Source organism: Heterocephalus glaber, unplaced genomic scaffold (genome assembly GCF_053883595.1).
Source record: "Heterocephalus glaber isolate CG9 unplaced genomic scaffold, H.glaber_assembly_v1.0 deba00001610, whole genome shotgun sequence".
NCBI lineage: Eukaryota > Metazoa > Chordata > Mammalia > Rodentia > Bathyergidae > Heterocephalus > Heterocephalus glaber.
Window position 1 is genome coordinate 40,139,382 of NW_028258381.1, and position 26,830 is coordinate 40,166,211.

General features: G+C 41.9%; 1 protein-coding gene, 1 long non-coding RNA gene and 1 pseudogene across 21 annotated transcripts; 2 read left to right on the top strand and 1 right to left on the bottom strand.

Annotated features, from left to right (window-relative positions):
• Positions 1 to 8,095: 8,095 nt before the first annotated feature.
• Znf655 (zinc finger protein 655) lies at positions 8,096 to 26,553 on the top strand. Of its 20 annotated transcripts, none has more exons than XM_087195886.1 (8): positions 9,992 to 10,794; positions 11,672 to 11,814; positions 13,075 to 13,160; positions 13,534 to 13,660; positions 14,836 to 15,028; positions 21,614 to 21,642; positions 22,150 to 22,254; positions 22,765 to 26,553. In XM_087195886.1, the coding sequence occupies exons 2-8, from the start codon at positions 11,679 to 11,681 to the stop codon at positions 24,150 to 24,152; spliced, it is 2,064 nt and encodes a 687-aa protein (XP_087052012.1). In that variant the 5' UTR covers positions 9,992 to 10,794; positions 11,672 to 11,678; the 3' UTR covers positions 24,153 to 26,553. The 20 variants fall into 20 exon arrangements, 19 of the variants coding, with proteins under 19 accessions (XP_012926106.1, XP_087052017.1, XP_087052018.1 ...); XM_013070647.3 differs by having other exon boundaries at positions 10,000 to 10,794; positions 11,652 to 11,814; XR_015445337.1 differs by lacking the exon at positions 21,614 to 21,642 and having other exon boundaries at positions 8,096 to 10,794; positions 11,652 to 11,814.
• Positions 15,379 to 16,733, bottom strand: LOC147822721 (uncharacterized). The gene is made up of 2 exons (XR_015445339.1): positions 16,656 to 16,733; positions 15,379 to 16,176 (listed from the first exon to the last, which is right to left on the bottom strand). It is a non-coding gene; the product is annotated as an uncharacterized LOC147822721 (long non-coding RNA).
• LOC147822722 (signal recognition particle RNA) lies at positions 16,181 to 16,314 on the top strand (annotated as a pseudogene).
• Positions 26,554 to 26,830: the final 277 nt, after the last annotated feature.

Sequence of the window (26,830 nt, forward strand, 5' to 3'; positions counted from 1 at the left end):
GATAGAAAATGAGAGGGAATAGCTAACAAGCTAAAGAGTGTGAGAGACACTCTCATCTACAGACATAACCCCATAACTAAAGTTCACCTATGAGATTTAACTGAAAATGACTGAACTTTATAGTAGCTTGAATTCACAACCAAGATGGCTCTAGTTAAAGTCAGGGCTCTGGCAGGGAAGAGGTGGAAAAGATAGGACTATGTGAATAACCCTACTTGAGCACTTTTGAATCCCTAAAGTCCCTTGAACTCATCCTGTATAAGTGGTCCATCTTGTTGGAAAATAGAAGCTTTCACTATCTGAAACAGTGTAGGTGCCCGGAATGAAACAGGTGATGTATAAGACAATGCTGACCCTCAGAACCTGCTCCCACCTCCCTACCTGTCTACCAGACATGTTAGGAGGATTAGGTCTCACCATAACCTGACTTTACAAGGGCTAGGCCTGCTAAAGGAAGGACAGTGATTCTACATCAAAGGAGTTGCAGGTCTTGGTTAGGAGGTACTGGCAGGACTGGAGACTTCCTAATAGTGGATCCTAAGAGTGGTGACCAGGGACTTAATTAAATTTGGAAAACTTGAGGCCACTCTGTGTGACAGAATTCAACAAAATGACAAGTGGTAAATGAGTCTAATAAACTGTTGGGATGATTCTTGAAAGGTCAGAAAAGCCAGGCATGGTGGCACATGCCTGTATATGATCCCATCTCCTTGGGAGACTGAGGCAGGATTGCTGGAGCCCTGAAGTTCTGAACCAACCTGAGAAAATAATAGGACTGTCGAAAAAAAAGAGAAAAGGTAGGAAAGACAAGACCCATATTAAATGATGTAGAGATACCAGAACTGCTGTGGCAGGCTGGACAACAGTATCAAGAAGTTCATAAATAGAGAAACTTGGTTGAAATTATTATATAAGGCCAAGCAAGCTACCACCAACTATGTTTCTTAGGAGGTTCTGGAGAGCACTCTTTACTAAGATAATAAGGACTGCACTGGTTGGGATGGGAGCATAAGCATCTCTAAAAAGCTTGTTGACTATCCTCACTTGCTGGACTGATAGATAGTAAGAGATGCTCTTAGACAACTGGGCTTCCCAATAGCAAAGGTAATGGTAGATGTTGGAATAGCAGAATCTATGTAGCAGAATATAACTATCAGCAACAAAGTGGGTACAATTACTGTGATGGGCAGCAATGCCTGAATGGGCAGATTAGAGGCTGACTTTGGGATATATAGAAATGTCTAATAAGAGTTTTGCTTAATATAGTTAATCAGAACAAATGAACAGAAGTGTGGAGTCAACTACCCCAATGAGAAATCACAATCCCTGGCTCAGTTCCAGTATTCATAAGAGCCCATTGATTTTAGCTGCCTTGAGGAAGGATCCTACAATGTGATGGATGGCAAGTGCATATAGAGTGATTTCCCTACTTATTCTAAAGAGACCCATAGCCTTTTACTGAGGTAGTTCTGTGTTAGAAACAAAGAATACCCAAGACTCTTTTCTCCTCCTCCAGAAGCGTATGGGAGTCAGGTAAATGGAATCTTAACTGAGGTCCATACCCCTATGGATCCACTGGTTGCGTGGGCCCACTTGGTCAGTTTCCTGGTTCCTCAGTGTGTGATTAGACTGGACATACTTAATTGGTAGAACTGTCACCTTGGTTTCTTTACCTGTAGATTGAGATCTGTTGTAATAGAAAAATGTTTTAGCTGGCATCTTCATGCTTGAAAATCTACACAAGAGAGAGGCTATGAATATAATGAAATACGGTGGGAGCTCTTGAAAATACTCCAATTCTGTCAAGGTAGTTAAGCAAGGATATTGTTTTCTTGGGAATGGCAGAGATTAGTGCTACCCTTGCATATTTAATAGATATAGGAGTAACAGCCCCTTTCATATCTGCATTTGATTCACCAGGCTGGACCTTGTAAAAGCAGGATCATGAATCAGGGCAGATAATAGGAATCATGGCAGATCACAGTGGACTACTACAAACTTGGCCAAGAATTAGCCCAAATTAAGCTTCTGTACTATATGAGGTGACCTGCACTTTCCACCCAGGAGGCTAGATTCCCATTAGTCCTTTTATTTCCTTTTGGTTGATGAGAACCTTCTTTTAGAACTTGGTCTTTTCCCCCAGGCTGAGGAGGAGCTTAAATTCTTTGTTGTTTGGGTTTTTTTTTTTTTTTTGGTACCTGGGATCGAACTTGGGACCTTGCACTTGCAAGGCAGGTGCCAGAACCACTGAGCTAAATGCCTGGCCCCTTAAATTCTTTGTTTTATAGAGGATGACTTAGGGAGCCACTGAGATGAGACCTATTGGGTTCCTAGAGAACTCCCATGGAGGGTAGCATTCATTGAGGAAGGCAGGACAGTGACTCACTTCCAGTGGGCTCTTTGATTGGTCAGTGTGTTTTGAGGGTCAAGAATTGTGCTCTTCTCATCTGTCCTCTGTGCCCACCCTGGGCTCTGGGTTATGGGTAGGGAGTGGTGGTGTGAAGGGCTCTAGGGTGCTGAGATGCTTAGTTACTGCTCCTGGCATTTAGCCCCAACAGAATGTGTCAAGAAGCCCCTCTTTGAGTTCTTTTCCTTGAGCACAGCCCAGCTTTGCTCTTTTGACTTAAGATAAAGCAAAGATGTTAGCAGTTTTCTGTCCTTGTGAAAAACCATGGACATGGCTTCACCAGAAAGTGCAAGCCTAGTAGGTGGACATGAGAAAAAAAACAAGCTCTAGGGGAGTTCCAGAGAAAGGAAACTTCAAAAATCGGTGAGTGTAGATTTGAAATTGCTGGATCTTTGGATAGTAGGACTGTTAAGACATTTCTTGAAACCAGAATGATGTAAAAAGGGGAAAATGACAGAAGTACACTGGAATTCTGGGCAGCAGTTACTTACAGAAATGCTGAAAATACAGCAGATAATAAATTAGGGTTATTCAAGGGTGAACAAAATTGAAGAACATGTATGTTTGGAGTTGATGTCAATGATGATTTTACCTCTTCACAAGGTGTCTCCTCTTTAGTGCCTCTGGTAATGGCAGAATGATGAGCATAATAAATCATGAGTCTGATGCAATGTGGCAACTACTTTGATCTGTGCCTGGGCAGAAAATTACAAGTACTGGGCCCGGGATTTAGCTCAGTGGTTCTGGTGCCTGCCTCGCAAGTGCGAGGTTCTGAGTTTGATCCCTGGTACAAAAAAAAATTACAAGTACTGTATTTATTACCAATATATATATGACCAGGAAAGTATATGACTGTCTTAGCCCAAACCTATCACTAGGTCTAGATAAATAAACTTAACCACTAGGGGAATGGTAAAATCTTGTTTATAAGAGAAAAAAATTAACGAGACCTGATGGCACACACCTGAAATCCCAGCGCTCAGGAGGCTGTGGCAGGAGGGTCACGGCAAATTCAAGGCCAGCCTGGGCCACACAGTGAGTGCAGGACCAGCCTGAACTACACAGTGAGACCTTGTCTCAAAACAGAGCAAGAACCCTGAGTGGACAAGAGCGGTGTGGGTGTGCGCAGGTCCCAGCCAGGGCCCTGCGTAGACTCCAGCAGCTTGGGCCCACAGGCCCCAGACAAAGGCCGGCAGCTTAGAAAAGAGATGCACAGGCCAACCAGCAACAGCCAAAGGCCCGCCCACATCCCATAAGTGAATGTGAGCAGATCCCAGTGAGAAGCTCACATGGACCGGAGTGGCATGGGATAGCTACTCCTGATTTTTTCCGGGTTCCTGTCGCATGGAGTATTGTTTTCCACCCTTTAATTTTCAGTCTATGAGTTTCTTTTTGAATTAAGTGTATTTCTTGTATCAGCATATTGTTGGATCTTGCTTCTTGACCTATTCTGCCAGTCATTTCTTTTGATTGGTGAATTGAGGCCATTAACATTGATGGTTATAACTGATGTGTACTGAGTTATCCTTGTCATGGCCTTTTCTTTTTGTTGGATTCAACCCCCTTGCATTTAACTTTTTGTCATACCTGATGGGTTCATTCTGCTGGGTTTCCTGGGGTTGTGATCCTCATTGTCTTTTCCTAGGGTATTGTCTAAAACTTTTTGGAGTGCTGGTTTGGTATTCATGAAGTTCCTCAGGTGCTCTTTGCCATGAAAGTATCTTATTTCTCCATCCATTTTGAAAGATAGTTTTGCAGGGTACATCAATCTGGGTTGGAAGTTGTTTTCCTTTAGGGCTTGAAATACTTCACTCCAAGCTCTTCTTGCCTTGAGGGTTTGTGTTGAAAAGTCTGCTGTGATTCTGAAGGGCTTTCCTTTGTTTGTGATTTGCTTCTTTCACTGCTTGTAGAATTTTGTTGGGTTTCTGGAATCTTAACTATTACATGCCTAGGTGTAGATTTTTTTTTTGATCATGGCTAGTTGGAGTTCTATATGCCTCACTTATCTGTCTGTCAAGTTCTTTTCCCCTGTTTGGGAAGTTTTCTATCCTTCTGTGAACAGTTTTTTTATGTTGTTTGCACTCTCTCCTGTTTCTTCCTTGACTCTGATCAGTCTGATGTTATTCTTCTTTGCATCATCTAGCAGCTGCTGGATTGATTTCTCGTGGCCCCTTACTATTTTTAAGAAATTTTTCTTTTCCTGGTCACTAATTGCAGTCCTGTCTTCTATATCTGAGATGCTGTCCTCACATTGACTCATTCTGCAGCGTAAACTTTCAATGGAGTTTTAATCTGGATATCTGTTTGCATGGATTTTTTTTGTCTTTTTAAAAAAAATTTTTATTTTTTTGGTACTGGGGATTGAACTCAGGACCTTGTGCTTGCAAGGCAGGCGCCAGAACCACTGAGCTAAATCCTTGGCCTCCTGTTTGCATGTTTTATAGATTCCACTTGTTCCATCATGTTCATCAACTGCTCTATTTTTTTTTTTTTTTTTTTGGTACCAGGGATTGAACTCGGGTCATTGTGCTTGCGCAGCAGGCAGCGAAACCACTGAGCTATATCCCCGGCCCTCAACTCCTCTATTTTTTTATCTGTGTCTACCCTAGCATTATTAATCATGTTTTGCACTGTGGACACAATCTCTGTTGTTATGTGAGAAATTATTTCTGATTTCATTTTTTCTAGAGGATAAAAATAGAGAAATAGGGCCAGGGATTTGGCTCAGTGGTGCCACTGCCTGCCTTGCAAGCGCAAGGTCCCAAGTTTGATCCCTGGTACCAAAAAAAAAAAAAATGAGAGAGAGAAAGAAATAGAAGACAAAGGGCCGGGGATTTAGCTCAGTGGTTTCGCCGCCTGCTTCGCAAGCGCAAGCACAAGGACCCGAGTTTGATCCCTGGTACCAAAAAAATAAAAAATAAAAAAAACGAAAGAAACAAGTCTAGATGACAAAGGAAGATCACGCAAACTTTGGGAAACTGGTGAAGATGATGGGAGAAAGAGAAGTAGAAAAACAAGAACAGAACAAATTAACAGGAAAAAAACACTAGAAACTATGTTCACACTCATAAAAACAAGAGCAACCAATCAACAAAAAACAAAACAGAAGAAAAACAAAAACAAGATAAGAGAGAAACGGGGCAGGGGGGACCCCTGTCTACTTCAAGGCGTGTCTCTGCTGTCGCTGGTAGACAACATGGGCAGCATACAGATCTGAGTTGATTAATCCCAGCAAGCCTGGACCTGTGGAGCCTGCAACACTGCACACCCTACACTGGCTCAAACTGGGCTCCCTAACCTCCTGCCGATTTGACACTGGAAGCCATTAGATGGAGCCAGCCCACAGCTGTTGTGAGTTCTGAGCTCAGTTGGCTCCTCTCCAAGACATCTGTGGGCTGTTTGTCTCTCCTGGGAGACGTCCAAACCCCAGCAACACAGCAACCACTGCAGTCTGCTGCACGCACTGTCTCTGTTCCAGTGGTCTGTCTCTCTGTGGAGGTCTCTTGGGCTGCCAGCAGTCACAGTTTGTAGGTCTGAGCTGCCATTCGCGTGGAACAAGTGCGAGCGGAGGTCTGAGGTGCAGCCTGCCGCCCTCTTCTTGGTTGGAGAGTCTCTCTCCACTCTCCTTGTGGGCTTCAGTGCTTGCTTCGGAGCCTTCCTGGGTCCCAGAACTCCCTTCCTTCCTTCTTCTCTTCCTCACATTGCTTTATTCTCATGCCTGGACACAAAACCTCAGAGAGGCTCTGTCTCTGTTGCTCACCTCTCCATCATCTTCCGCAGTATCTTTAAAAACTTGATCTGTGTAATGCTAGGTAGTTGGTAGGACTCTGAGTTTAGCTCTTTCCAGGAAGGTTTTGGGGTAACAATAGTGGAATTGCTATGGTGTTAAGTCAGTTTCACATTACTATCACAAAATACCTGAGGTGATAAAATTTTATAAAAGGAAAGGTTTATTTTGGGTTAGTTTCAGACTGTGGTCTATTGGCCTTACTGCTTTGGGTCCTACATTGAGGTAGCACACCATGGCAGGGAGTGCCTGGTGAGGAAGTTACTCACCTCAGGGTGGCATGGAAGTAAAGAGAAAGAGGAAGGGGTTGGGGTCTCAGTATCCCCTTAAAAGGCACGTGCTCAGTGGTCTAAGTTCCTAAAGATTCCACCACTTCCCAGTGGTGCCATAGGCTGGTGACCAAGCCTTTCATACACGGGGGACACTCTCAGGACACTTGCCAGGACCATAGCACCTTTTTTATGTCATCACTTGCAAGTTGTCCAGGTAAAATAGCAGTTTATTACTTTTTTCAGGTTCCAACTCAAAATTTTCTCTCACAGAGTTGTCCCAATCTATGCTAGTTACCCAGTGTTTCTTCAGTAGTTTAACTTCTGCACATGAAAGCAATCTTGAACTACAAAGGTGTAAGCAGGAGTGTGATATTTTACTTCATTTGTACATATCCATGTGGATTGCAATGGTGAGCACATGGGAAAGATGAGTGAAGTACTCAATCAATCCCTTTGGAATAGTTACACATACATTTTTTGTTCTTTTGCGGGGGGTCAGTATTTGCTTTTCTTCAGTGCTGAGGATCAAACCCAGTGCCTTGTACTTGCTAGACAAGTGCTCCACTATGATCTATACCACCAACCCATATTTTCTTTACAGCAACATACTTTAAGCTAAAAAAATGATCACTTTTAATGTTGGTAGTTTCTACAGTGCCATCTTAATTATTGTGGAAGAAAATTGTGCTAAAAAACAAAATAGTAGCTGGTGTTTCTTATAGAACCCCACTGTTTGTTAGGGTTTGGTGAATATTGGAGGGAAGTAGACTCTGTTTTTGGAAATAGGGTCTTACTGTATAAGCTAACCAGAGCTCTTTAGACTCCTGAATACCTGTAGTGAGAACAACAGGGAGTAAAGGAAAAAGACAGATATAGTATATTATTTACAGTGGGGGACCAGGAGGAAATTGTCTCTAGGTATAGGCTTCCACAAACTCCATGGTGGGCCCACTTATTATTTACTAAGAAGGACAGGGGAGAGTGTGGTATTCTATCCTAGAAACAGAGACTGTAGTAATTTTACAATAGCCAGATAGGGACCAAGTTTTAGCATCTCAAAGGGAAAAGTTAAGGTCCTTCCCCACACTGGGATATCTGCATAATTTATTGCCCTCAGTAGGAGCTATCTTGTCTGAGAAGTACTATGTTTATGGCTTTCCACGCTGACAGGAAGTCATACTTCTCTTTTCCTAAGGCAAGTTAACACCTACCTTGGGCCTGTGGGCCTGTAATCTGGCCCCTCACCAATCTACGCGCATGGTGGCTGGTCCTCAACAGTAGCCCAGGGTGGCCTCACACTTGATATGTAGCCCAGGCTGGCCTCAAAGCCATGATCCCCCTGCCTCAGTCCCTTGAGTGCTGAGATTACAGGTGTACACCACCATGCTGAACTACTTTTTTTTTTATTATTCTAGTCAACTTCAATAAATTATATTTTTCTACTTCCATTTTGTCCATTTTCTAATTTATTGGTACAAATTACTGAACTACTTTTTTGATTCTCTTAAGAGCTTAGCTGTCCCTAGCAGATTACTTCCCCCATAAGGCTTCACATTCTGTAAGGATCTAGCCCAATGATGGTGAACATTTTAGAACTTTCAATGATAACAAACATCTGTGGCATGCATACCATAGGTTCACTACCATTGATGGGCATACCAGTGGGTCACAAGACCCTAAGTATTCCTGTCTCATCCCTATCCATGGTGGGCTGGGGAGGTGGATTTTTTTTTCACACTGGGGATTAAACCACAATGTAGTTCACACTGAACTACCCTACCCCCCACCCCCTTATTTTGAGACAGGATCTTGTTAAATCCTAAATTTCCCAGACTTAATTTGAACTTGAAATTCTCCTGCCTCATCCTTCCAGGGTGTTGGGATTACAGGTGTGTGCTACCATGCCTGGCTGGGAGTTGGACTCTTAACTGGATGCTTCCTGTGATCCTCACACTGGAGCAAATGGCCTGAGTCAGCTATAACTTGGACAAACTGCATTGCTGCCATAGTTTGCTCACCTTTGCTGCAGAAATTATTTCCTACCACTCAATGAGTACAAACTGAGATGTTCTCAGGTGGGGAACTAAAAGCAGAGCAAAGCCTGATTTTTATTTTGTAACCTTTATTATTATACATCTTGGTTTAAATTGCTTCTTAGATTTTCATAGGGGTATGTTATTTAGGGAATGTCTGCCTAGTAGCTGGCCAGACAGTATTGAGTAGCCCTGAATTTACCTGATCTCATACCCATCCAAGACAGAGGATACCAAGATAAGAGGTTTAAAGGGACATTCATTACCCTTCCATTCATTGTTCTAAACCTGTGGTCACCTGGATCTTAGCCCACCAACTAATAATCCTTGAATATTGGCTGCTTGCCTTTGTGGGTGGGTCAATCTAAACCCCTGTATCAGCTACCTAAACTGAAATCCTATCTTCCCTCTAACTTTCCAAATAAAGGTTTTTCTCCTGTAAATTTGTGCTTTAATTTCCATTTCTACTAAAGCAAGAATCCATGCTGGCTGGCAACAAGGTCTCAGTATATAGCTGGCCTCCCACTCACAACCCTCCTGCCTTAGCCTTCTGAGTGCTGGGATTAAAGGCATGTGACACTACACTGCACTTTTCATACTTTAAGAGGGTAACTGTCTTGCAAATCTAGTTCCTCCACAATCCATCACAGTCTGTAAGGATGGAGGCATACCAGACAGTCACTGCCTAAGGGTGCCTGCCCCAGTGCTTTGCCAACCCAGCCTATCTGCACAGCTGAGTCTTTCTAGCCAGGAGCATAATTGTTTTCAGTCTTAGTTCTGTCTCTTCCATTCCAACTTAACCTCATCCCCTCCTGCATTCCCCAAGATCCTTAATGCTGCGCCAGATAAGTATGTGGAGGGCCAGTGATACAGGTGGTAAAAGAATTTACCAAGAGTCAAGGAATATAGGAAAGGCAAGAGTTTATTCAGATCTGAACACACTGTCAAGAGGGACAGCAGGCATGTTCAGTGTGAGAGGTTATGGATTTTGTAAGAAAATGAAGATGTGGGAAAGGGTCTGAGTTGGCAAATGGAGATATCTTAGATACATTTTCCAGAGCACGCTGTTTCCTGTTACTCTTCCAGAAACTCTTGTTGTAACTGAAGTTGTACATCAAAGTTGCAAATTGCCAAGGTCATTTACTTGCGTCTCACAGAAGCCCCTTTAGTTTTAGGATAGCACTTTTTTTTTGGTACCGGGGATCGAACTCGGGATTTTGCGAGGCGGCAGGCGGTGGAACCACGGAGCTAAATCTCCGGCCCACACATTAATTCTTTGAGAGAAAATGGGTCAGGGCTCACTGGGATGACTAGATCTTTATTTTTATTATGTTTATCTACTCAGGATTAGCAGAATACCTCCTGACTCCCCAGTATGTCCTGGGCAGGATTGTATCAGCAGAGAAATTTGGGTGTTGAGAATTTTAACCCTTTTGTCACCACATTTAATAGGTTTTGACCCACAACTTCATGTCTTCCTATCACCAAGGTGCCATTAGTCAGTGATATTCCACATTTTGCACCAGCTCAGGTAAGCCGGACCATTAGGCTAGACACTCCTCACCCCAAATACGTGCCCACTTGGGCTGGCCTCCCCTCTACGCAGTGGTGGCTGGCGTCAGGGAAGGGTTAGGGGGCAGTTTCCCCGAAGTTGGTCGCAGTCATTATCGCTGTGTGGTTAGAAGCGTCCACCAGATCAGCAGAGAGGGCGGTGCAACTGCTGCAAAACGTGAAGAAGCCAAGTGTAGTAGTCAGCATCCAAGACCTACTAGACACTAACCTATTAAGCGGGGGGCCTCACTCGGCACCCTCATTCGGGATCCCCCCGTCCAGGGCCCTCATCCGGGGACCCGCGCTAGAGCCCGTATCCAGAGCCCACAGCCAGGACTCTCATCCGGGGTGCATCCGGGGCCGCATCCGGGACCCGCGCTCCACTGCAGGAAATGCCACTGAGACGCGCCGCCCTCCGACCATCTAGAGCGGCCCGGAAGAGCTGGCGCGGCCTTGCGAAGGAGTGTGTCCCTGACGGGACGTAGCTGAGCCCGCCTCTCCGCTCCGTTGAGTCTCCCGGAAGCCGTTCGTTCTCGGGTCGCCGTGAGAGAGGCCCCTTGGTTCGTCTCCCCAGGAAGAGGAGGAGGAGGCGATGCCGGGCCTTGGGTGAAGGCTGTCCTCACCTTCTGGATCGCGTAGAGGCCCGGCGCGGGAGCCCGTTCGTCTTCGGTCCTGGTCGCCCCGAAGCCCCGCGGATAAAGAGCCCCGCAGTCCGAGCGCCGTGACCGGTCCTGTGTGCGCTGGGTCTGTACGCCTGCTGCGCACTTTGGGAGCTTGCTTTTGCTTAAGAGGGAAGTGGGAGCAGGGCAGATCCCCAGTTTGGAGCCTCTGGAGGCCACGCTCGGAGCCGGGCGAGGGCCCTTACAGAGGGTTGTTGGAGGATACAACCCTGTCACGTCCTTGGGTTTGAAGGACACCGGTCAGACTTAATCGGAATCGCAGCTTTTCCTTGTGTTCCTGTTAGACTGCCCATCTAGTCTGACAGTATCACAAGACTCCCCAAAATGGAGTTTTATCGTTAGCCAGCCCCATTTAGTAATTTGAAGTGTGCTGCCAAATTGTTACCAAGTAACTCCTCAGGGGCCTTCTTTGGAAGAAACAATGAGTAATCATACCAAGCATGTTTCTCTGGGTACAAACTTTAGCTTCTAACGAAAGTTGTAGATTTCAGCTGTTTTAGACATTCCACAGAAAGCTTTGCGCTATTCAACAGTACTTTTTTTTCTTTTTTTAACTCACTATGTAGTTCAGACTGGCCTCGAATTTGGGTGATCCTCCTGTCTCAGCCTCCCCAGTGCTGGGATTACCGGCAGTGTGTGCCAGCATGCCTACGAGTTTTTTCTTAAATATCACAGATTCCAAATTAGTAGAGTTCAAATAAACTTGCTTACTTGGACCTAATGATTTGGATCTGAAGTATTTGAAGTTGAATAATAACCATATTCCTTTCTCTTGTTTCTTTTGGGTGGTTAATCATTATTAATGAACTTTTATTGAGTGTTTACAGTGTGTAAGATATTTTCCTAAGTCCTGAGGATATGAAGTAATGTGATTTTTTTTAAAATCTTATTCCAATCATTTTTCCTAATCTCACCCTGCAGTGATGGTCATTGTTCTCCAGAACAGGGATGGAGGAACTGTCAGCCCAAGAAGCTACAGGATCACCAAGGGTCCAGTTTCAGTCTTTGGAGACCCAGTCTGAGTGTCTTTCCCCAGAGCCTCAATTCATGCAGGACACGGACATGGAGCAGGGACTCACCCGGGGTAAGGCAGAGACAACACTTGTATCCAGGAGAATGGAAGCTTAGAGGGGCTCCTGGGCCTGCCTGGTATGACAAGGTCAGCAACTTGAAAAAGGTGGCCCCTAGAGGGAGGACTGGGCCGGGCCCCTCTGTTCAGGATGGTTCATCTTTAATAAGCAGAGTGGTGGTCACACCCTCTGTGGCTTTGTGTCTTTCAGACAACCTTCACTTCACCCCAGTTACCGCGTCTAGAATAATCTCTGAGCTATGCAGCTTTGGCCCCATCTCCTAATTCTTGTCTGGCTCTCACTTCCTCTTAGACTTAGGACCTTTCCCGCTCCCTTTTGGCTTCACTTAGTGTCCTTCCTTGATGTCTGCCGCTTTGCCACTTGCCGTTCTGTTGCAGTTGCAGTGTTTGTGACTAATGTAGTTTTGGTTAAGAAAGCAACCATTTAATCCCTTGTTTGAACACAGTGCCTGTTACTACTGACTGTAGAGTCTCATTTTAATGCTATGTATAGATAGGTTGGCTGGCCTTTTTTGTTGTTGTTGTTGTTGTTCTTATGGATTTGTTAAGAACTGTGTCTTAGATTGCTGTGGCCAGCTCTGGTGTCAGAAATAATTGTGTGCCAGCACCACAAGAGGCGTGCCACGGTGGGCAGGGTGCTGTGAGGACATTGCGGGAATGTGGAAAGCATTGTGAAGAAGCAAATGACCGCTTCTTGTTCCTGGAAGCCTTACACACTGGTTGCTGAGACAGTGCCCGTTTGCAAGATGAAAACTTAATGGAGTTTATAGACCTGTGTCTGGCAAACTGTTAGAGGCCTAGTAACTAACTCTGGCCTCAATAAGTCACTACAAATCTTTATGCTTTGCCCATCACAGAGCAAGGACAGTACTTACCTTTCTGTGAGAAGAATGTCAGCTTACAAGGATAAAGGGAAATAGGAGATTTCCTAATAAAATCCTGCATCGTGGGCCTAAACAGGCATAAGTAAGACATACAAGTACCAAGGAGGGACAGAGTAGAGGTACCCAATACCTGATATATATCGCTTGGTTTTAGTAGTATATTGATGTGAAAGAGGGTCCCATTGACACCCTTTGTGCTAGAGAGGCCTCTTGAAGGGAGCCCTGTGGAAGGGCTGCTCTTACTCGTTTTTTTTTTTTTGGTGCCGGGGATCAAACTCGGGTCCTTGCGCTTGCGCAGCAGGCGCGAAATCACTGAGCTAAATCCCCGGCCCTAGGGCTGCTCTTACTCTTGATCCTTTCTCCCCCTCAGCTCCACCTGTTCCCCAGGTGCCTGCCCTTCCCCACCAGGGAAGCCCAGGAGACCAGGCAGCTGCACCCCTGACAGCCAGGTACCAGGTGAGCTGAGGAACTCTCTGCTTTTCTTCAGAGACTACTGCTGCTGATTGAGTGTGGCCTCTCAGTCCGCCTGTTAAACCTTCTCTGGAATTTTTTTTCACTAGCAGAACTGATTCTCTTTAGAGAACTGCACTTCACACAAACCACTTTCCCTGACACCAAGAGTAAATCTTGCTTGTCCATGGTGCTATGATGGGCACTTATTAGGTATTGAAGGGTTGTGGGATCAGCTCCCTATATTTTAATCTGTTCTTCATCTTCCCCAACATAAATACACACTGGACAGATACCCGCTCTGTCATTATCTTTGCTTCCTGGCCATGGCGCTACAGTGGCCTCATTTCCGCAGAGCAGCCAGGATGTGTTATTTCAGGAGTTTGTGACATTCGAGGATGTGGCTGTGTACCTTACTCGAGAGGAATGGGGACGCCTGGACCCTGTTCAGAGGGACCTCTACAGAGAAGTGATGTTAGAGAATTATGGGAACGTGGTCTCACTGGGTAAGGACATTCTTATAACTCAATTTACCTGTTTGGATTTCTTTACTTGTTTCTGAGTAAACGTGAAGTCTCTGAGAAGGGTTAGTAAAGTGTGGCTCAGATTTCAGGTCTTAGAACTTCTGAATCCTCATATCTTTAAGGACATCTCCTCTGGAAAGGATAATTAAAGTTGCTTGGGAGTATCAAGAGGAGACATTCTACTCTTTGTCCTAAGTTCATATTTTCTGCTTTCTGGGACATCTGTTCCCTGTTACCAAAGAGAAACTTGATTGTGCTTTGCTTAAGTTCTCACCTTCTCTGTCTTTTTCTTTTTTGTAAGAGACTCTAGAGTACTCTCCCCGCCTCAGCCAGGCTCTTTCTTCTCTGGTAGGTTTGTCCTGTATCTGAGAGTTTCCCATTTTCCTAAGAAGAAATGCTTTTTAAAAAGCGACTGAAATCCTTTTTGAATAGTCTCCTACCTCTTAAGATCCCCAGATTCATCTCCACACAGGCAAATTTGAGAGACTTGATTTAATGGCATGACTCACTGTGAGTACATTTCAATGCGTTATCTCGGTGGTGATCCCAAGTAACTACTCCCAGGGTAGCGGAAGTCTCAGACAGTTACCCCGTACAAAAATAGGGTAAATTCTTGCTGGACACAGTGGTGTGTGTTTGTAATCCCAGCACTTGGGAGGCTGAAGCAGGAGGATCACTGAGTTGGAGGCCAGCCTGGGCTACATAGTGAGTTCAAGGCCGGCCTGAAGAACATAGTGAGACTCTGTCTCAAGAAAACCAGGAAAACAAAAAATTCCTAAGCCACGCCTGTCCTTTGTCATTTTGAATGGTGCAATAGGCAGCTAGAGTTAGTCATTCATAGCACACTTGACAGCCCCCAGCAGGGGATTGTTGGCAGCCTCCTTGGGATGAGCATCATTCCTCTCCCTCTCCCTCTGTCCCTGTCTGTCTGTCTCTCTCCTGTCTGTGCTTCTGTAAGCAGGTATGTGTATGTACTTACTCGCACTCTTTGCTTTCATTTCTCATTGGCTCTGGTTAGATGGGTGGCGTGCAGGACATTTCTTTGTTTCCCTGATTACACTTAGGATTCACTTGGTCGTCTTAACTGTGGGGCGGAAGTCTGCCCACTGGAGAGGTTTTTAGTGTGTTTTCCATTCCTGGCTCTTTGATCTTTATAGGCATACTTCTTCGCCTTCCTACCACCCGGATTCATTGTGTGAATTCCTGCCCAGCTCTGAGTCATACCCAGGCAAGTGCTTTCTCTGGAGAAACACTTGCAGTACTTTCAGCAGGAATCTCCAAGAGATGGCCCAAGTGTCGGCTTCCCATCGGTAGTGCTCGTCCCTGCTCGGAAACTCCTTTTCCACAATTGTAAGATATTAAACTTGGTTGACGGAATAGATGCTCCCTGGGATACCACCACTGTGTTACTTGTAGCTTCTCAAATGACCTTTGTTAAATTTCTAATATGAGGAGTTGAGGAAGCCTTTCCTTGCAACCAGGTGCATTTTGAACCCAGTTCATTCAGAAACCACACTTGGTGGTCAGATGCTTATGTTCTAAGAAACTCCTGAGTTCAAAAGTTCAACTGCACCTCTTCAGATGTGGCCTTGTGTTATATATAATGTGGCACATATGGTGTGTGCCCCTCTCTTCCATAGTGAGCAGGACCTGCCCCTTGTGTTGCCTCACTCTCCTGCTACCCCTGGGCTTTCCTTATGTTTAACAACAGGGCATGGGTTTTTTTTTTGTCTTTTTTTTTTACAACAGAGTTTTCTCCTTCCGTCAAAGGCCTGCCTTCCCCCCCGACTATGTGGGACTATACAGATTGCTGCATTTATAGTACCTTTCCTGATTAAGTGTTCCTTAGCACTGTTTGATGGAGGGGAAACGGGAGGGCAAAAGAAGTTAAATCTCTCTTTCAGGGCATCAACATGAATGTATATTTAATAACTTTGTAAAATGTAAAATGATATATATATAATTGTAAACTATTGTCAATTTTACTTAATAATTACAGAATTTCCAACATTAATCTGTCTAATTTTTGGAGTAAAGAAACTTCATAGCAAAACTTGTAAACTACAGTACAATGTTATCTAGTAGCACAAAGTGCAGTGAGACTGAGCTTTATTCCATTTTCCATGACATCTCTGTGTGCGCACACACAGGACACACATGCATACTTTGACATACCAGGTGCACACAAGAAGCCTACCTTCTCACCCTGCTTTTGCAACAAGGTCAGCAGCATTTCTTTGGAAATTATTTTTATGGGAAGCCATTTTGTATTTGTGGGCTCAGTGAACTGCACCTGAAATTTAAGGTTATACTGTTTGTGGTTGTGACAGAAGGGGTTTATAATTCAGTCCTAACTTAGCAGTTCCATTTACAGTTCACATCTGTTTTCTCATAGCAGTAACTCTGAATTGTATTTGCCATAGACATTAGAACTTTAGTCCTTTGGTTAAGTGCTTTCACTGTCTGCTAGTAAATGTACAGAGTATGAACAGTCACAGCTGAGCCAGGTGTGGTGGAGCATGCCTGTAATCCCAGCACTCAGGAGGCTGAGGCAGGAGGATTGCTGAGAGTTCAGGGTCAGCCTGGGCTACGTAGTTCAAGGCCAGCCTGAACTACAAAGCAAGACCCTGTCTCAAAAAACCAAAACAACAACAAAACAATCACAGCAAAACGTCAGTTAAGTGCTTCCAGTAGACAGTGGAGAATAGAAGATATGCAGAATATGCAGAATAGGAATAACTAAGTGAAAAGTGTATAATAAATAATTTTCACTATTAAATTTTAAAAGAAGCATATTTTGGTTGTTGACAATGAACAAATAACTGGCTTTTCTTTTTGGTTTTTTTGGGATCAGGTCTTACTATGTGGTCCAGGCTGGCCTTGAACTCACTATGTAGCCCAGGCTGGCCTCAAACTCGCAGTGGTCCTTCTGCCTCAGCCTCCTGAGTGCTGGGATTACAGGTGTGTGCCACCACACCTGGCTTTTGCACCCAAAAGGAAATTGCTTGTGAGTGCCAAAGATTTCAGATCCAGAAGGAGGGGTGGGTCATTGTGCCAGGTGTTGTATCATAGTTGATGGCATTAGAAACAAGCTTATCAAAATTCTAGTTGGTGATAAATGAATCAGTAAATCAGGAATGTTTTATACATACCAATGGCTTTTTGAAGTTGATGTCATGGGATGCAACCGTGATTTTCCACAGAATGTTTTCTACTATTTACTATTTGCTGAGCAATGTGGTACCAGGTAGTATGTATTTATATCACTTAATCCTTATGATAACTGTGAACAGAAGACGTTATTCTTACTTTGTGTCTAAGGAAATTGAGGCTCAGAGAAGTTAATGGGCTTAGGATCCAGATCTGTCTCTGAAGGATGTACTTTTTTCTACTCTTTTGTGCTTTTAGGATAATAAGTGCAGCCATATATAGCATATAAATTTTTTTTAGTGCTGGGGATTGAACCAGGGGTCTTTGCACTGACTTACATCCCCAGCCGTTTATTATTTTGAGGCAGGATCTCCCCAGGTCACTAAGTTGCTGAGGATGGGCTTGGACTTGTGATCCTCTTGCCTCAGAATTTTAAATATTTTTACCGGGTTATCTGTACTGTGATAATAAGAAAAGTCAAAATGACCATGATAAGTTGGGCAGACAGACCAGTTTATACAGTTTGGGGTCAGAAAGTGAAACTATCTAGGAATGTAGTCTAGTACAAGAGGTAGCTATAGAAGAATGCTATTGCTCATTGTGGTTGCCTATGCCTGTAATCCCAGCCACTGGAGAGGCTGAGGCAGAAGATCACATGTTTGAGGGCAACTTGGCAACTTAGTGAGAATTTTTCTTTGAAAGCCTGGGGTTGGGCTGGGGATGTAGCTCAGTGGTTCCACCGCCTGCCTCGCAAGCTAAGGACCCAAGGACCCGAGTTCGATCCCCGGTACCAAAAAAACCCCCCCAAAACAAAAAAAAAATCCAAAAAGCCTGGGGGTGTAGCTAAGTGCTAGAATGCATGGCTAGTGTGTGAGGCCCAACCCCGCCCCCCAGCTATTGCTAAGAAGAGATTTTATTTGCATATTTATTAAGGACCATGAAGGGAAGCCTGAAGCTTCCAAATTGCAAAAATCTTTAGCACAGCTCTGGTAAAAGCAACAAGCCAAATAAAGTAAAATTTAAATGTTATTTAATTTTTGTGGTGCTAAGGGTTGAGCATACGGCCTTGTGCATGCTAGGCAAGTACTCTACCACTGAGCTACATCCCCATCAGTTTCTGAGAGAAGGTCTTACTAAGTGGCCTAGGCTGGCCTTAAGCTTGGAATCCTACCACTTTTTTGAGACAAGGTTTCACATAGTCCAGGCTGGCCTTGAACTCACTATGTAGCCCAGGTTGGGCTCGAACTCACAGCGATCCTCCTGCCTCAGTCTCCTGAGTGCTGAGATTACAAACATGTGCCACCACACCTGGCTTCAAATGTTATTCTTAAAGACCACACTACAGTAAAACTAATTAGAAAACTATTGAGATTTACATTAAAAAATTAAAAGATTTGAATAAAAATTAGTTTTAGAGAGGAAAAATTTAAATTGAGTGCATATTTTGAAAGCGTAGAGTTTTGAGTTAAAATTTTGGAAAAAAGCATTCATCTCATTGGCAATAAAAACTACCGTTAATCCTTTCTGTGACAGGAAGACTGTGGGAAGACTGTGGAATCAAACTTAGCTGTGATATGTCAAGCAGATTAATCTACACTTCTTCATCTACAAAACATGAAAAATAATGTCTGCCTTTTTCAGTTGTATTGATGATTAAATTAGATTATGTATATGAGTACCTGGCTCATGCTAGTTAGTTAATATTTTGGAAAGCACAGCAAATGATATTTATCAGATTTTCTAAAATAAATAAAAATTTAAGGATTATGTTAAAATTATTATTATTATTTTTGGTACCGGGGATCAAACTCAGGACCTTGCGCTTGTGAGGTAGGCATGGCACCACTGAGCTAAATCCTTGGCCCAAAATTATTTCTTTACCGTACAATTTCCTCAAATTGGATATTGCTCAAACTATTGCCTATTGGTTTGGATTTTTATTATTAAAAGATTTATATTTCTTTTATACTAAATTATCTTTTAGATCCCTTTTAATTAAAATTTGTATGGCTTGAGATTCTTAGAATCCTGGCTCTCCATGCTTTATTCTAATCACTTTTTCCTCTGTTATTTTTACCTTTTAGTCTGTTGTTAATATGTTGGTCTTCTGTTCTCTTTCTGTATGTATTTTGAAGGAAGTAATGGATTTTATTTCACTGTCATTAGTTTTTGCTAGTAGAGTGTTTAAAGCTATGTTCCTAGTTTCACCAGCTATTGTGACCTTGAGGAAGCTACTTTGACACCTTAAATTCCCATTTGTATGAAAACAATAATGTTCCAACCTTATAAAGTAATGAGTATTAAATCAGTGAAAATTTGTAAATCTCTTGGCATGGCACCCTTAATACTGTGATAATACTTATGTTACAAGTGGCTTTAAGTCTGTTGCAAGCCCTTTTCTCTCTTCTAAGCTGTAGTCCTATCTCTTAACTGCTTGTTAGACATTTTCTCTTATATTTTCTTAAATACAGTCTCATATCAAACTCCTCATCCCACATGATGCAACCTTTTTTTTGTTGTGCATTTGTATTTTAAATGTAACTATAAAGCAAATAGCCAGTTTGTCTTAAATATTAAATACCGAGAAACACCTTAGTAAATATCTAAAGTTAAAAGTTGTAAATTGTTAGTAGAATTCTGAACGCAGTGTTTGCTCCTTCATGTCACGTTATGTTTTTGTTTTTTTTTCCATGCTGGGGAGTGAATCTAGGCCCTCACACATGCTAGACAAGTGCTGTAGCACTCATTACATACGTATGTGTACATGTATATATGTGTGTGTATATGCATGTATATGTGTATATGTGTGTGTGTGTTTGCATGTGCACACATATGCAGGGGTGCCTCAGTTTATGAACTTAAATTAATTCCATGATTCTGGTCGCAGAATTTGTTCCACGATTGTGAACTGAGGTACCGTTGTATATATATATGTTTTGGTGTGGGACTGAACCCAAGCCATTGTGTGCACAAGGCAAGTCCTGTATCTCTAGGTTATACTACTTTTTAAACCTTTTTCTTTTTCAGTGCCTAGGATTGAACCAACCCAGGGCTTTGTGCATGCTAGGCAAGCACTCCACTTCTGGGCTGCATTCCCACTCTAGCAAAACTATTTTACTTGAATGGAAGACTTTAAAATAAGTGTCTGAGGCCGGGGATTTAGCCCAGTGGTTCCGTTGCCTGCCTTGCAAGTGCAAGGACCCGAGTTCGATCTCCGGTACCAATAAATAAATAAATAAATAAAATAAGTGTCTGGAAGGAGAACTGACTCTCAATCCCCAGCTGGAGTGCAGAAACCAGTAAATGCCTTTCATGTATCTATTCTGATCTCCTTACTCATAGGCTGTCAAATAGAATCCCAAGGGGGCATCTATTGGTCATCACATTTTCCAGGACCATTGTGTTTTTATAAAATTGAGTAGCTGTTAATAAGTTGACACTTGGGCACAGAGTTGGTACTCAATAAGTAGCTGTTAAGCAGATCAAAAGAAGTGCAAGATAAAAGACACATAGTCCCAGCTGTCAAAAAGTTTATAAATTGAGTGAGTATGATGAGCCCTGAAACCACTTATTAAGAATCTGTTAATGCCATTATATGTGACATGTAGGATAAGGGGAACAAAAATACGTTTTGTAGTCATTCAGTAAGTGGAGGGAAAGCTTTTTGGAGATGAATGGCTTGAGCTAGGCCTTGTGTGTGTACTTTTAGATGCTTTCTGGGCTCAATATATAAAGAAAGTAGACTGCTGGGCGGGGGATTTAGCTCAGTGGCACTGTGCCTGCCTCACAAGCACAAGGTCCTGAATTTGGTCCTCGGTACCACAAAAAAAAAAAAAAAAAAAAAGGACTGCCTGTTGCTTTAGCATTAAAAGAGAGGCTGGGCCGGGGATTTAGCTCCGTGGTTTTGTTGCCTGCTGGGCAAGCGCAAGGACCCAAGTTTGATCCCTGGTACCAAAAAAAAAAAAAAAATTAAAAAAAATAAAAATGTAAAAAAGCATTAAAAGAGAGGTAACTAGCAGTCCAGTATGCAAGCTACAGAAAGTATGGACTTTTGTTTGGGCTCTCCATCCCCTCCACTGTTCATACATAAGAGGCACTCTATAAATGTTTGTTGAATAAACCAGAGTGTAAGCTAATGGTAAGGTTGTCATAGACTTTGTTCAAGTGCTTAGAAACTAATTTTTTTTTGATTTCTTGAGAGTAAAGAGATTTTTTTTTTTTTCTTTTTTTGGTACCGGGGATCGAACTCGGGTCCTTGCACTTGTGCAGCAGGTGGTGAAGCCACCGAGCTAAATCCCCAGCCCTAGATTTTTTGAAACATACTATTTGTGCATCTCTATCAGATTTATTGGGGTGATTCTGTGTGTATATATATATATATATATATATATATATATATATATAAAATATAATAACATAGTGTAATAAATCAAGGTAATCATTTCCCTTTTTTGAAACAATCTGATTTTGGGGGGGAAGGGGTGCACGCACATTCTAGGCAAGCATTGTACCTTTGAGCTACATCTCCAGCCCTTTTTATTTTGAGATAAGGTCTTACTTTGTTGCCTAGGTTGACCTCAAACTTAGATCCTCCTGCCTCAACCTCCTGAGTAGCTGGCCATGCCAAACTACAATAATCATTTTTCTGTGTTGGGAATCTCATACTCTTCTAAATCAGTTTGAATTACAGACTGTTTTAACCTGTTACCCAAATGTGCCAAAGAGGAACCAGCAATCAGTCTGTGTTTTGGTTCTTATGAATTTTTTTTTCTTATTTGGTACCAGGAATCAAACTCGGGCCTCACGCTTGCCAGGTAGGCGCTGCCCCGCTGAGCTACATCCCTGGTGTTTTGATTTTTCTTAATGAACTTCTGATTGTTTCTTGAGATTGATTCTTGGACCATTAGTTCTGCATGTAGCAGGTACTTGAGTTTCACCTTTCTCCAGTCCAGCAAAATTATATTTGATATTTGAGGGCCAGATCAATATAAGGATTTATCTTTAGGTCACAGATGGAGGGTGAAGGATAACTTCTGTGAAGACAGGTACACACCAATGCATAAATTTTCTTGTCTGAATAATGTTTAAATGAATGCTGCTGCTTGCAAGTTATCATCTTACTGCTTAACACACCTCTTCCTAGAGCATAAATCTGAGCTCCTCATAGAGGATCTTTGTCCTTTTCACTCTCCAGGCCTTTCTAATTAATGTCTTCTCAGAACTTAACTTCTTTCCTTATTAATCATTAATTACAAGAAAAAGGTGGCTTGTGTAGCCTCTGGGGATAAATTGCCACATCCCATTTCCTTCTCTATGAGCAGGATTTCCAATTTCCACGCCTGATGGGATCTCCCAGCTGGAACAAGATCTACAGGTCTTTGATCTGGAAACTAAGAATAGAGAAGTCTTAAGAGGTGACTCCTCAGGTGAGTAAGGCAGAATCAATCACATGGAATTAGTAGGGAAGTAAAGTTGAATTGTTGAGTCAATTGTGACTGCTTTGGCAGTCAAAAAGAAGAGCTCTGTCTGTTGTGGAATAGAGAGCCCCTGCCTTTGCCTGTAGTTTAGGTTGACCCTTTGTATTTATTTAGCTCCTGTGCACAAGTTGTACTAGGCCCCTATTCAAGTTGCTTACCTAAAATCCTTTTGAACTATTTCCCTATTAGCTGTTTTGAAATGCCTTAACTGGTTATCCTCTTTACTCTGCTAAACGCACTTCTAGTTTCTGCCACTCGGCAATCCATTTGGATCCCACCAGGCTGCTCCTGTTCATGCCCTTAACATCTGCTGTTGAGATTTTGTGCTTGTTTTTCAGAGTAAATAAACTTCTCTTATGTTAGCACATACTACATTACTTAGTTTTCTTCTATCTGAGTTTTCTTTTTAAGTACAGGGTATAGATTACATTTGTATTTTCTATTTATATATTGTATCAGATGGAGAAACCAGAGAAGAGAACAAGCTGTTGATTCCTAAGCAGAAAAATTTGGAAGAAGTACATTCATACAAAGTGAGAGTAGGAAGACTCAAACAGGATATTTCCCAAGTTCCTGAGACTAGAGAAGTGCATGAGTCTGAGGACAGATTAGAAAGGCTTCAGGAAATCCTAAGGAAATTTCTCTTCCTGGAAAGAGAGTTTAGACAAATAACAATCAGCAAGAAAACTATCACCAGTGAGAACAATGAATGTAATGAGCCTGAAAAAAGCTTCAGTCTGGATTCTGCCCTTGATACAGACCACAGAGTTCTTAGAATACAGAATATTGATGACAATAAGTATGACATGAATTTCACGCAGAACTCAGCTGCTGATAAACATGAACACATAAATCTACAACAGACTTTTCAGAATAGTGAATACAAAGAAAGCCTAATGGATCTCTCCCACTTTAGTAAATGGGAGAGCATTTCTGCCACTGAGAAATCCTATAAATGTGATACATGTGGAAAAGTCTTCCATCAGAGCTCAGCCCTTACTAGACATCAGAGAATCCATACCAGGGAGAAACCCTACAAATGTAAAGAATGTGAGAAATCTTTCAGTCAGAGCTCAAGTCTTAGTCGACATAAAAGAATACACACTAGAGAAAAACCTTATAAATGTGAAGCATCTGATAAATCCTGTGAAAAGTCTGATAAATCATGTAGTCAGAGTTCAGATGTAATTCAGCATAAGAAGATTCACACCAAAGCCAAATCTTACAAGTGTAACAATTGCGAAAGAGTCTTCAGTCGTAGTGTACACCTTACTCAACACCAAAGAATTCACAGAGAGATGCCCTGTAAGTGTACTGTATGTTGCAGTGACTTCTGTCACACTTCATATCTAGTTGAACATCAGAGGGTCCACCACCAAGAGAAATCCTATGAGTGTGATGAATGTGGTTTGGCCTATGTTAAACATCAAGGAATTCGTTTCAGAGAAAAACCCTATACATGTATTGAATGTGGAAAAGACTTCAGATTGAATTCACATCTTATTCAGCATCAACGAATTCATACAGGAGAGAAACCACATGAATGTAATGAGTGTGGAAAAGCTTTCAGTCAAACCTCATGTCTTATTCAACATCACAAAATGCATAGGAAAGAGAAATCATATGAATGTAATGATCATGAGGAGAGTTTCAGTCACAGCTCAGATCTCCTGCAACAGGAAGTTCTCACCAGAGAAAAAGTCTTTGACTGTCATGCATGGGAAAAGAACTTCAGTCAGAGAGCACATCTTGTTCAGCATCAAACAATTCATACCAAAGAGAAACCTTATGAATGCAGTGAACATGGGAAGACATTTAGTCAAGTTCAGTCCTCATTCAACATCTAAGAGTTCACACCAGGGTGAAGTCATGTACGTACTGAATGTGGTAAAGCTTCAGTCATAGCTCAGACTGTATTCAAAATCAATTCATGAGAGAAAGAGGGAAACCCTCTGTGATAAATGTTGGAAAGCTGTTAGTGTTAAACTCTTAATTGGCTCCCGCAAATCCATTCCCGTGAGAAAAGCTATGAAAATACTGAATGTGGTAAATTACACACTGTCTTCATTCCTTATTCATATTTGGGGAATTTGTACTGGAATAAAATTCCAATATGTAAAAAAGCAATCAAAGGAACTACCTTGCTTCAGTATCAGATTCATGTCATGCAGAAAGCCCATGAGTTTAATAAATGCATATGTGAGGAAATTCAGTCAAAGTCCAATGCTCATTCAACATCAAAGAATTACCCAAAAGAAGCCATTTGAGTGTAGTAAATGTGGCAGATCTTTTCAGTAAGAATTCATCAAATCTTTGTTGTAATCAAAATATACCAGATGAGAATGCAGATGGAGAAATTTGTCTCAGTACTTAAAGTTGTCTTTACCCAACATTAAAGTAGCAGAAAATTGTTATTTCTTATGTATGATATTGTTAATATTTAGTCCCAGTCTTTCATTATGGAAGAATCTAGTCTCAAAAATAATTTGGAATGCAGTCCTGTATGCTCATGGCAATATTTAATATATGTCCTAAGTATGTGTATTTTATTTGTGGAACTCATTTAAGCTATTTTCATTTTAATATAGCCTATATACACATTTGTATTCATCCTGGAATTGGTTCTTATTAGTCACAGCTTCCCAAGATACTCTTAATGCACCTTAAAGCATATACCAACTTCTGAAAAGTAGCTCATTTAGCTTTTTCTGCCGTTCTTGGCCCAAGTTGTCTCAAAAACAGATTCTTAGGCCTGCTCTTTTCTGAGGACCCTACATCCCAATTTCTTTATAGCCACAAACCTTAGATTCCTACATTCCTTTATGAACTTTAAGTTGGTGGTTTCCTAGTTTTAAGCTTGTCACTAGCAGATATGCCATTCCTACTTGGGTCTGGTATCTTTCCTACAGTGAAGCATCTTTTAAAGAATTGGATTCTCACCTTCAGCCCATCTGTAAGTATGGAAGATTCAGTCTTCCTGAGTTTGTGGCACAACTTTTTAAAACTTTTTGAAGTGACATCCAAGCTTTTAGCTGCCTTGTCTGCATCAGTAGCCCTCTAAAAGAGATGTTGACATCAGGGAGCCAGTAAGACTCCTGGTGGCCTAGCTGCACTTGTTCTTTGCCTGTTCTGCATGTCTAAGTTTAGAGTTCTCTTATATGCCGCTATTGAAGTCCAGAAAAACCCTCAGGTCTGCTTTTGATAGGAAAAACATTAAGAACACATTCAAAAAGCTTCATATACATACCAGAACTCTTCATACAAAAAACACATACACAATACAAAACCCAGAAAATTTCCAAAGTAAATATAAAATATGTTGTTCTTATGTAATATATCTAGAGACTATTTTAGGAGAATGGCAGATCTGTTCCTGCTAAAATCTAACCATTAGGACTGCTGCTTTATCTGTTTGGACTCCTCTCCCACTCTCCATCAATTCAGGACAGTATTTGAAGTGTGGGTTCTTTGTGTGTAATTATTTGTGCATCATCATGTTTTTGTTTGCTTTTGAGATAGGGTCTCACTTTGTTGCCCAAGCTGGCCTTGAACTTCTGGGCTCAGGTGATCCTGCCTCAGCCTCCAGAGTAGCTTGGACTACATGTGTGGACTGTATAATTTTGTATTTTAATGGGACTTACACATGTGAAAGAATGTGGCTTTTGTGATTAATGAAAATGATCTTAAATGTTGGCTCCAGAGTTCAGGGTTATTGTCATGTACCTAAAAAAGAGTTCATCATTATTTAGATGTCAAAGCATTTTAATAGTTTTTCCATCTTAAGCTTCATAACATTTTGTGAATAGGACAAGTGTTATTTAAAATTCTAGTCCAACAATTGAGGCTTTCATAGTTCAGATGTTATAATATTCATTAGGGATCTGCAAAAAATATGTGAAAATACATTGTAAGCCTCCTGTGGCTAACCTCTAGGATAGTTCTACCAGTATATTTTACATCTTTCCATCAGCAAGAATAGGCTCTCATCAGGGCAAGGTAGGGGCCTAAATGAAATCGATATATAATTAAGTAATCTAAATGTAAAAAGCAAATGAAAAATGCATGTTTTTTTCCCTATCAAACATGTATACCCTTAACAGAGATCAATAATTACCTCTGGTGACCATGAAACAGAGGACTAAGTAATGCCTAAATAACAAAATATGTACAAATCACATGTATGCGTTTGATTTAGGAATGTGCTTTTGTACCTCTACTTGAATAAAGACATGCTTGATATTCTGAGAATCTGTTTCAAACAAAATCTGAAGGCCTCAGTCAGAAGCATTTGGGAATCTTGGAATCACCTTTCTGGCTACAACTCTTCCTGCTTGACACTTGCTTCACAATAAGAATGGATCACTTTCTTTTGTATTGCTACAAAGCTTGCTTTTCCACAGACCTCTGGAACCCAGTTGAATTTTAGGATTTAGTTATTCAATTGGGATTTCGGTATATTAAATAAGAGTAAATAGTTTGACGTTTCAGTAGAACTAGGAAGAATGGTTTGGAAAGTAAAACACAT